This window comes from Hydra vulgaris, chromosome 13 (assembly GCF_038396675.1).
Source record: "Hydra vulgaris chromosome 13, alternate assembly HydraT2T_AEP".
NCBI lineage: Eukaryota > Metazoa > Cnidaria > Hydrozoa > Anthoathecata > Hydridae > Hydra > Hydra vulgaris.
Window position 1 is genome coordinate 332,501 of NC_088932.1, and position 9,465 is coordinate 341,965.

General features: G+C 25.1%; 1 protein-coding gene across 1 annotated transcript in view; it reads left to right on the plus strand.

The window, feature by feature from the left end:
* LOC136090382 (probable ATP-dependent helicase PF08_0048) overlaps positions 1–111 on the plus strand; it is a 24,351-nt gene extending 24,240 nt beyond the window's left edge. Inside the window, exon 11 of the mRNA XM_065816981.1 lies at positions 1–111. This exon is cut by the window's left edge and continues 160 nt beyond it. Within this exon, the coding sequence (XP_065673053.1) occupies positions 1–111 (111 nt within the window).
* The last annotated feature ends 9,354 nt before the right edge of the window (positions 112–9,465 follow it).

The following is a 9,465-nucleotide window of genomic DNA, read 5'->3' on the forward strand; positions in this document are numbered from 1 at the left end:
CTTAAAATATTTCGTCGTCAAAATGAGAGAAATAGAGCTAGACCAGATGAAATTAATTGTCGTCAAAATGGGAGAAATAGAGCTAGACGAAATGAAATTAATCGTCGCTAAAATGAGAGGAATAAAGCTAGAAAAGCATAAATTCATTTGAACCCTAATGAGAATAATGTACGAAATCCTATGAGACAAGGTGGAATGCATTCTATAGTAAGAAGTAATATTATTCCAGATAATACTTATTTAGGAGAAATGAACCAGATCTGACAACTTTGTGGTGCTAAAAAGTTTCCCTGATGAAAGCTATTTTCAATATTGCCACAATGTTGAATAATATCTTTGTTATTAGGATTGCAGGTTTTTGTTGATTTTTCTTTTTGCAGATATTTTTACCACTTTGTAGATATGTTTACCACTTCATATTCTTGATATTTTTATTTAATTTCTTTCCCCTTTTTTTTGGATGGTCAATACTATGCTAAAATAAGTTATTGATAATAAGTTTTCCCTTGCAGAGTTTTAATATTAAGGTAAGTTAGCGCATTAAGTTCAACGAAAATTGTCGCGTAAAAAAGCTAAATATCTTCTTCTTCAGATTTTAGATATATTTTGCGTTGCGTAATTTATGGACGGTCCCTTACTGTTATATTTAATGTCTGTTGTTTAGCCTTTAATAACTATATATACATAAAACACATGTCTGGTAATATTTAGTATAATTTCATCCTACAAATATCTTTAGCTATTAGCTATTGCTTTGCGTAATTGTTGTGATGTTATTGTTGTAATGTTTTGTGTTAATCGACAGCTTGGCTTACCTTCCCGTGGTGTCTATCATTAAAAATTATTTCTCTAACTGCTTTTAATCATTCACTAAAAGCCAATATAGCATTTGATATTACTGTAGTACAATTGTTTATATCTTATTCTTTTTTTTTTATCCGTAGTGTTATTAATATTTTTGCTCTTTGAATGAGATTAATTAAACGAGTTGGCTTTTCATTAAAGATAAAGATATTGGTTTCAAAAATAAACACCATAGCCAAAGTGCTCATAAAATTAAGTAGATTTAAAAAGTCTTTCTATTTTATTTTATTTTACTTTTTTTTTTTTTTTTTTTACTTTTTACTAATTTTTCTAGAACTTCCTGCTAATATGGAATCACGTAGTTTTTTTTAATGTTTAATCGTTGTCCCTATCGATAATAAATATTTTTAATTATTTCAATGTGGTTTTCTTTACAATAGGCTATGCTTGGCTCCTCGATCCTAGAGATGACAGCTATTATAACTGGTTTGGAAAATTTTTGTTACATATTTAACTATTTATCATGAAAATAAATTTGCTTTTAAGTGAACACAATTTTAAATACATAATTTGGATTGGATGAATGCTGAATTAAATATATGTTGATATACGATAAATATAAAGTAAATCAACATATTTGTTTACCGTATTTGTTTATTTTTTTTGTTATTTTCATTTCTGCCGGAATGATAAAAAAAATAGCTTAAATAATAAGATTTAATATTATAGGTGCAGTAAACAGGGATTATCCTGATCCGGAATTGCGGATATATTTTCCAACTTAAGTTTTTCCGGATATCTAAAACAATTTCTTTTCATACAAGTTTACAAGTTATATATTAATAAGTTATATTAAGATACAAGTTTAGGTATAATTTTTGTGAATATTTATATTTTAAGCTTCACTCATAACTCTTAGCAAAATAAAGAAAAGTTTTAAAAACAACTACTTAGCTAAAAGCAAAATTAAGAGAAAGAAAAGGGAAAATATATTCCGGACATTTCAGCTAATCATTCTTTCGCAATTTTAAAATAAGACTTGCATGATCTATGCATATAACACAAGTCATATTTTAACAAAATTATTTTGTTGTGATTTGCGCATTTAATGTTCAAACGTTGCGAAATAAATGGTTAACTGAATCTTTAATGAAGCTAGCAGATTTGTTTAACTAAGAAGCCTAGAAAATTAAAAGTAAGCAGAACTAAAAAAGTAATATAAAATTTATATTTCATTAGAGAAAACAAATAAAAAATAAATTAATATAATAATTTATTTACTAAAAACCCGCATTACGGGTTGTTTACTACTGCTAGTTTATCTTAAAAAGAGAGAGTTTTTACGGAAAAGTTAAAAATCGCTAGAGTTGTCCCAATTTTAAAATCAGGTGATCCTTATTACTTTACTAAACACCGGCCGATCTCTATTTCTGTACTTCCCTCAGCAATATTAACATAATTTATACAACTGTGTAAATGAATAATAAAGTTGAATTAACACTTCCTTAATGAGATAGTTTCGTGATTTAATTGGATTCCCATGTTTTTAGAAATTTTTGTGCCTATATAATCAGTATGGTGATTCCGAAAAACGTTTTCATCAAGATAAACATCTAAAAATTTTGAAACAAAAGCTCTTTTTTATTCCTATTAACCGATAAAGATTTGAGGTAATTTTAATGGAAAAAATCACTTTTTGTAGTCTAATGAAATAAACCTATTTTGTTTTATTAGTATTCAAGTTTAATTTATTACACTTGAACGAATAAGATATATGTCTGAGTTCTTGAATTAATTCTAATTAAGAATTTTTTTTAATTTTTTTTTTTATTTTTTTTCTATTTTAACAACTATCTTATTAACGTAAAATGGAGCAAAATAAATCCGAGGAACAATGGTTTAATTTCTATTATAAGAACAATAATGTAAATGTAATAAAAGATTCAAAAACAAATTCAATTCAAATTTGTTCTAAATTCGCCTTTGCGCTAAAACCAAATAAATGCTGTCGTCATGTTCGTTAAAAACATAAATGTTGAAGATCGTTTGTGTTACGGAACAGAAGGTATTGTAAAGCACATTAAATCAAACAGAGTTACACTTAACAAAAAAGAAGTAAAAATTGATATTATAAAAGAAGGTATATTAGATATTTCGCAAATCGTTATTGCTTTTAAAACGGGTTGATCTTTACAGGCTTTTGCGTTAACTGTACACAAAGTGCAAGGAAGTATAATTAAAAAAGTCTTTCTTAGTTTGTATATTCAATATAAAAAAGTATAAAAAATAAAAGGAGAAAAAATAAAATGACTAAAGAACAACATTGAGAAATTATTCGCTTAAAGTATGAAAAACGAAAAAACAAAATGTTAGAAGAACAATGACGAGAAAGGTTCCGTTTGAAAAAATAAAAAAGGAAAATATAAAATGACAAAAGAACGCCATCAAATAAAACTTAAAAAGTATAAATGAAGGAAAAGTAAAAAAATATAAAAAAAGGTAATCAAAGACAAATGATTTGTAGAATTGTACGCTCCTTAAAATATAATATATTCAAAAACAGAGTTCCAATGTACGTCATTTAAAATATTTCGTTTTCGGTCCGTCATTGAAATGTACCCTTCTTTATAGAATGAAACTAATAAGTACTAAAAGAAACAATAAGGATTTATTTTCAGAAAAAAATGTATTATAATTGTTCTTTGAAAATCAAAAAATATGTAGAAGTAAGGAGAACGACATGGAAAAAATTAAAAGAAAAAAGTAAAATCAATTTTCATCATTTGTTGAATCTTTGTCAAACTTTTGCTTACAAATGTACTTTTGATCGCATTAAAGTTAAACTTTTTTAAATAATGAAATATAATTAAATAAAAAAAATAAAAATGTTCGATATGATACAATTTATTTGGAATGCAAATATTACACTTTATTTAAAAAAAACATATTTTCTTTGATAATTCTAGCACATACGTTAATGAGGATCTCTCCTTTGAAACTGTGAATATAAGAAAAAGATTATTGGCTGATGTAAAGGAAAGTTAGTTAAACAGTAAAAAGTTTTATGTCAGGTGTGACAAAACTATTGGTTCAAAAAACTCTTTTTCTAAACACAGCAAAAAAAATCAAACGAAAAATAACATATTTAAATAATTATTTAACTTTTGTAATAAATATGTATATTTCAAATGGCTGAAAATAATCTTTCAAATGTTTTCGATATATCTACAAGATAGAATACGGCATATAAAAAAAATCACAATGACCCTGATGTGAATTATTTTAACAATCTACAATAGAAACTAATTTTAATTTTAAACTAAATGAAGCATCTAAATATTTAAAAAATTTGATTTTCTATTATTAATGTTCAACTTTAGAAGCATGAGTAAAAACTAAAAAACCTTAATTTAATCTTAAATAAACTAAACCATAAAATTAGTGTAATCTATTTAACGGAAACATGGTGCTAGAATGCAGATGAATGTAACTTTATTATTTTTTTATATCTGATTATAATTTATTACACCAACCTAGGAAAAGTAGCATTGGTGGAGGAGTATGTAATTTTATTCTTACAATTTATACTTTTAAACCATCAAAAAATCTTAGTATCAATGATGCAGATTGCGAGTCATTAACTATTGAAATAATCTACCAAAAAGACAAAACTGTTTTTATAACAACCTAATGATAATTTTATTGCATTGAAAACCACAAAAGGAAAATATCATCAAAAGTCAGGGTAAGGGTTAGGGTTTGGGTTAGTTAAGATCTTTTTTGAAGTCAATTAATGACATTAAAAGTTTTTGACACCTTGTGATTTGTTGGCTAAATACGTTTCTTGTTTTTTAAAAATATCTCTGAATGGAAATTTTGGAGTTACTGTCTATTTTAAAAGTAGGACAGTATTATAAAGTAATACTTGAGTATCTTAAACTATAAGTTCTCAACAACGAAATAAGTAAAGAGCAATCATAATTTTGAAGCTCAATTGCAAATGATATTTCAAAAAGTGTAAAGTATCTTCTTTGATTCATACTTCCTAACTCATTACAGCGATGTAAACATCAAAAAAGTAAAACAAATACAAAGTAGAAAATTTAAATATGCTATAGCCGTTTGTTTTTTTTAAGATTTTTTTTTTTTTAAGATTATTTCGCATTCAAATTTTTCTTTTGAATTACATAAATTAGTTGCGGAAAAATAGGGTTGATTTAAATGAGGAAGAAACCACGGAACGGCATTGGATTTTCTTCTATATTTTTTCATTAAAGTTATTGGTTTTGAAAAGTTTAATTTATTGTTAAACTCTTCTTTCGTACAATTTATTATCGATAGGATATTCAAATCCGAAAAAGTTAAAATACTATTAAAGTTAGATTTTGTTTTCATCGTCATAATTAAACTTGAACAGCGAACTTTTTGAGTTTTTCAAATTTTTCAGTATTCTAAAATTTGATGCTTGGTACTAAATCTAAATAAAAACAAATAAATAAAAATACAGAATATACAAAAAATTGTTAAATAATTTTAATATAATATTGAAAATGTACATTTTGAGTATAGTAAATGTAGTTTTGATGAAAGTCCAAAAGCGATTGAAATAAAAAGTGGAGAATAAAATCTTAAAAGTTCACAAGATCAAAACGATTTGTTAGTTTTACATTTTTCTGGTTAATTAAAAGACGGTTAATCCAAAATGGCATTTAAAGACAGGTAGACAAGTACAAGACAGAGAAAAATTACATATTCTTTTGTGAAAAACAAAGATCAGGTATACAAAAAAACTCGTAAATATAATAGCTAAACATGTTCATAAGGTTAACTTGTGTACATGTTTGGCTATTTGCTTTTGGCAATTTTGTATTCATGTTTATGTACTTTTGAGACACCCCCTTGCATTTTCCTGTTCAAATAACCATGCAAATCATGATTAGTATATACATATTGTAACGAAAAAAACTCTCATATATTCTATAAACACCTATTGTGTAGTTAGTTGAAAATTTTATTAAAAAATGGGAAAGAGTTGAAGAAGTGAATAAGGGTAGAAAAAGTATGGTTATACTAATATTTACGCCACTTTGTGATAAAATAAAATAAATGAAAACATTGAGTTATTCAAGCTTAAATGAATAACTCAAAAATGCTGGCACAATACAGTTTGTCGCATTTCTGGAAACCTAAAAGGTTAAAAAACAAGAAAAAGTAGAAGTTAGATAAATAATTAATAAAAACGTTGCTCCACTAATGTTTGAATAATTTTTTTCAAATAGAGAAAAAGACATCAACAAAAACATGTTTTTAATGATAAAATGTGGTGATTGTATTCCAAATAGATGGTATCATATGTAGTGCATTGCCTATGAAACCAAATATAGCATATCGTTTTGCTGTAGAAACATTCATTTTTTGAAGTATATTAGTATTTGTAAGAATAAAACTTCGAGGATTTTATGCACATATATTTTTTAATACTATGTTTTTAACATAGTTTAAATTGTCATCGTTATTATTATTAATAATATGACTTCTTTTTAGGGCATCTCTAATACGTATACTATATAAACATAAACATCAAATATTAAGTTCACAAAGTACGCCTTAGTTTACTCTGTTGAAATTTGTTTTAAACAATCATATAGAGATATATAAACTTTCAATAGATGGAGCTATTTTACACTCAGAGATATTAGAAGTCATTGAACTGCAAAGATAAAAACTTTCAGTAAACGATATATTATAATGTAAATAGGTTTAGTTTGAAATGTATATTTGATATGATAAAATATTTGATTGATTAACTTTATTACAACTACATTATCACTATAAGTTAGTTATATTGCTGAAAAGTCTTCATGCAAAAGGAATTATTTTTATAAAATTTTGAATACAAAATGCTTTTTTCTAATATATTTGTTTCAAAGTTTGATAAGCTCGATAAAGACAAAGTAGACTTTTATCTGATATCAGCTTCATAAAAACAAATACTAATAACTAAGTACTATTAGATGTAATACATTAAAATAACTCAGCACTTGTCCAAATTAAATAACTTTAGATGATTCGGAACAATTTTTTACAGCCTGTTGCCTTTCTTGGCATTAACCACTTTTTGCAGATAAAGAGCAATGCAAACCTGATAAAAGGAAATAAAAAAATGTAGAACATATCTAAATGCTTAGCAATTTTTTATATTTTTTATAATAATATCAAAAATGATAATACAAACGTTCTCAATATTTTTTGTTTCTAAACTTCATAACTGCATTGCGGACTAAAATCTTAACATGTTCCAGAGCTTTATTGAAATTAAAAAATATATTAGAAACTATCAGTATTATAAGTTAAGAATATCTAAACTACCCATGTTTTTTGTTTATAAATATCATACTGAATAGTTGCAAATTTTGCTTAGAATCTTACATTATGACATCCCCTTATTAAAATTAGGAAATATATTGCACACTATAGGAAATAATTAAATAAATCATCACATCCTCAATGTATATTGTTCATTAATGTCAAAAAAAAATAGTTTCGTTTGCTGCTTAGAATCTCAGAATATAACATCTCTTTAATAAAGTTATTTTATTATATTATAAATTAAATACATATAATACTAATATAATATTATAAATATATTAGTATTATATGTTTATATATTAAATTATATATTATTTTATATATTAAGATATTATATTAGTGTCATATGTTTATATATTAAATTATATATTAGTTTATATATTAAAAAGAAATATATTACATACTAATAGTATTATATGTTTAAAATATCGCATCCCTTATATAACGTTTTTAAAAATAACTTACTTAATAGTTGTATTTGCTGCTAAGAGTCTTTGAATATCACAACCCTTAATAATATTAATAAATCTATGACATGCTAATAGTATTACATTTTTAGAGTATCACATCCCTTCTGTAATTTAATTAATATACAACTTACTAAATAATTGTGTTTGCTGCTTAGAATCTTGGAATATCACATCCTTTTAATGAAATTAAATATATATTCAATACTATCCAGTGGTGTACACTTGGATTTAAAACGGATGTTAAAATAATATTATTTTCATCTTACATAATTTTTGTATACTTTTTCTCTATTTTTACTATATTATCATTTTATTTATATTATTTTTTCTTTTCTTCAGTATTTTTATAAAAAATAATTAATCAAAGTTACCCTTTTTTTCCCGATACCCTAATTAATTTAAATCCAAAATATTGTTTGTTAGCTTCTGTATTTCTGGGTTTACGACTGATCATTTAACTAGGGCTCGCCAAAAAAGGTTTATCCACATGCTTTTTGGCATCTGCCTTTTTAGTCCAAAGATTTTTCCTGACGGCCCTGCATTATTAAAGAACTTCATAACATATGACAATAATTATTATATTAAAAACTTTATAGTTATGTGTTTGTTTTTTTCAGCAGTCTTTGCATATGATTATTATAAAGATTTTCATACAATATCAATACGATAGACAGTGCCGATCCGTTCCGTTCTTTAACTAGGGCTATAAAGATAATTTAATTGTAAGACCCTTCATATCTAAATAGTTTATTTTAAAACTTATACTTACTTTTATTTAACTATTTTAAACATATATTTGTTTTATATTTATCAAGAAATCAAAAGGACTTTTCCACAATATTAAATCATTTGGACCTAGCAAAATTTATCATGCGTGGCGTTCATATTGTTTCGTTTCATTAATATTTAAGTTTTATAATTCAAAAATATTTAAAACAGACGTAAATTACTTGATTTTTTTTATTACTACCCCCCCACCCCCCACCCTTCACATTTCGACTAAATCAACTTTTAGTTGACTTAGTCGATATCAAAAAAGTGTTAGTCGTTCAAACTATAATTTCAAAATACAATTTCAAAAATTTTAATATAAGTTCAAAAGTCGACTTTGGTTGACTTTTGAAAGTATATTATTCGACAGTCGAACTTTTTAATAACATCACTAGTTTAAATATAGTTTAATTAATATAGTTTTGAATTTTATTTTGAATTAGAAGTTCAAATTTTTTTTATTTAATATTGAATAAAGATGCTTTTAAGTATCTTTATTCAATGACTAATAAGTAAAAACTTGGATAAGTGAATAAGTAAAAATTTAAAAAATTATACGTTCAAATTTTACATTTCAAATTGTAAACAAAAAACACTTAAGTAGCTTTTGCTATAGGTAGGTTTTATTCACTTTGAGAGAGCTAATATTTTATATGAAACATATCACCGTGTAGATGTAAGGGGTCATTTACAAATTATGTCACGCCAAAAACTTTTCAGATCCTCCTCCTCCCTTTTGCACAAAATGTCACAAAATATCAACCCCCTATCTTATCCTGAGATTTATAATCCCTGCAAAAGAACCATTGGGGTTCTAATCCATGCAAAAAATTTTCAAAGCAAATTTTAGAGTTTCGAAAGTAAAATATCGTTTCGGTATTGCTTTCAGAATTTCGAAATCACAAAAATATTTCAAAGCAAATTTTAGAATTTCGAAAGTGAAAAATTCTTTCGATATCATTTTTAGAATTTCGAAATCTCAAACATATTTCGAAGCAAATTTTAGAATTCGAAAATTGAAAAATTGTTTCGGTGTTATTTTTAAAATTTC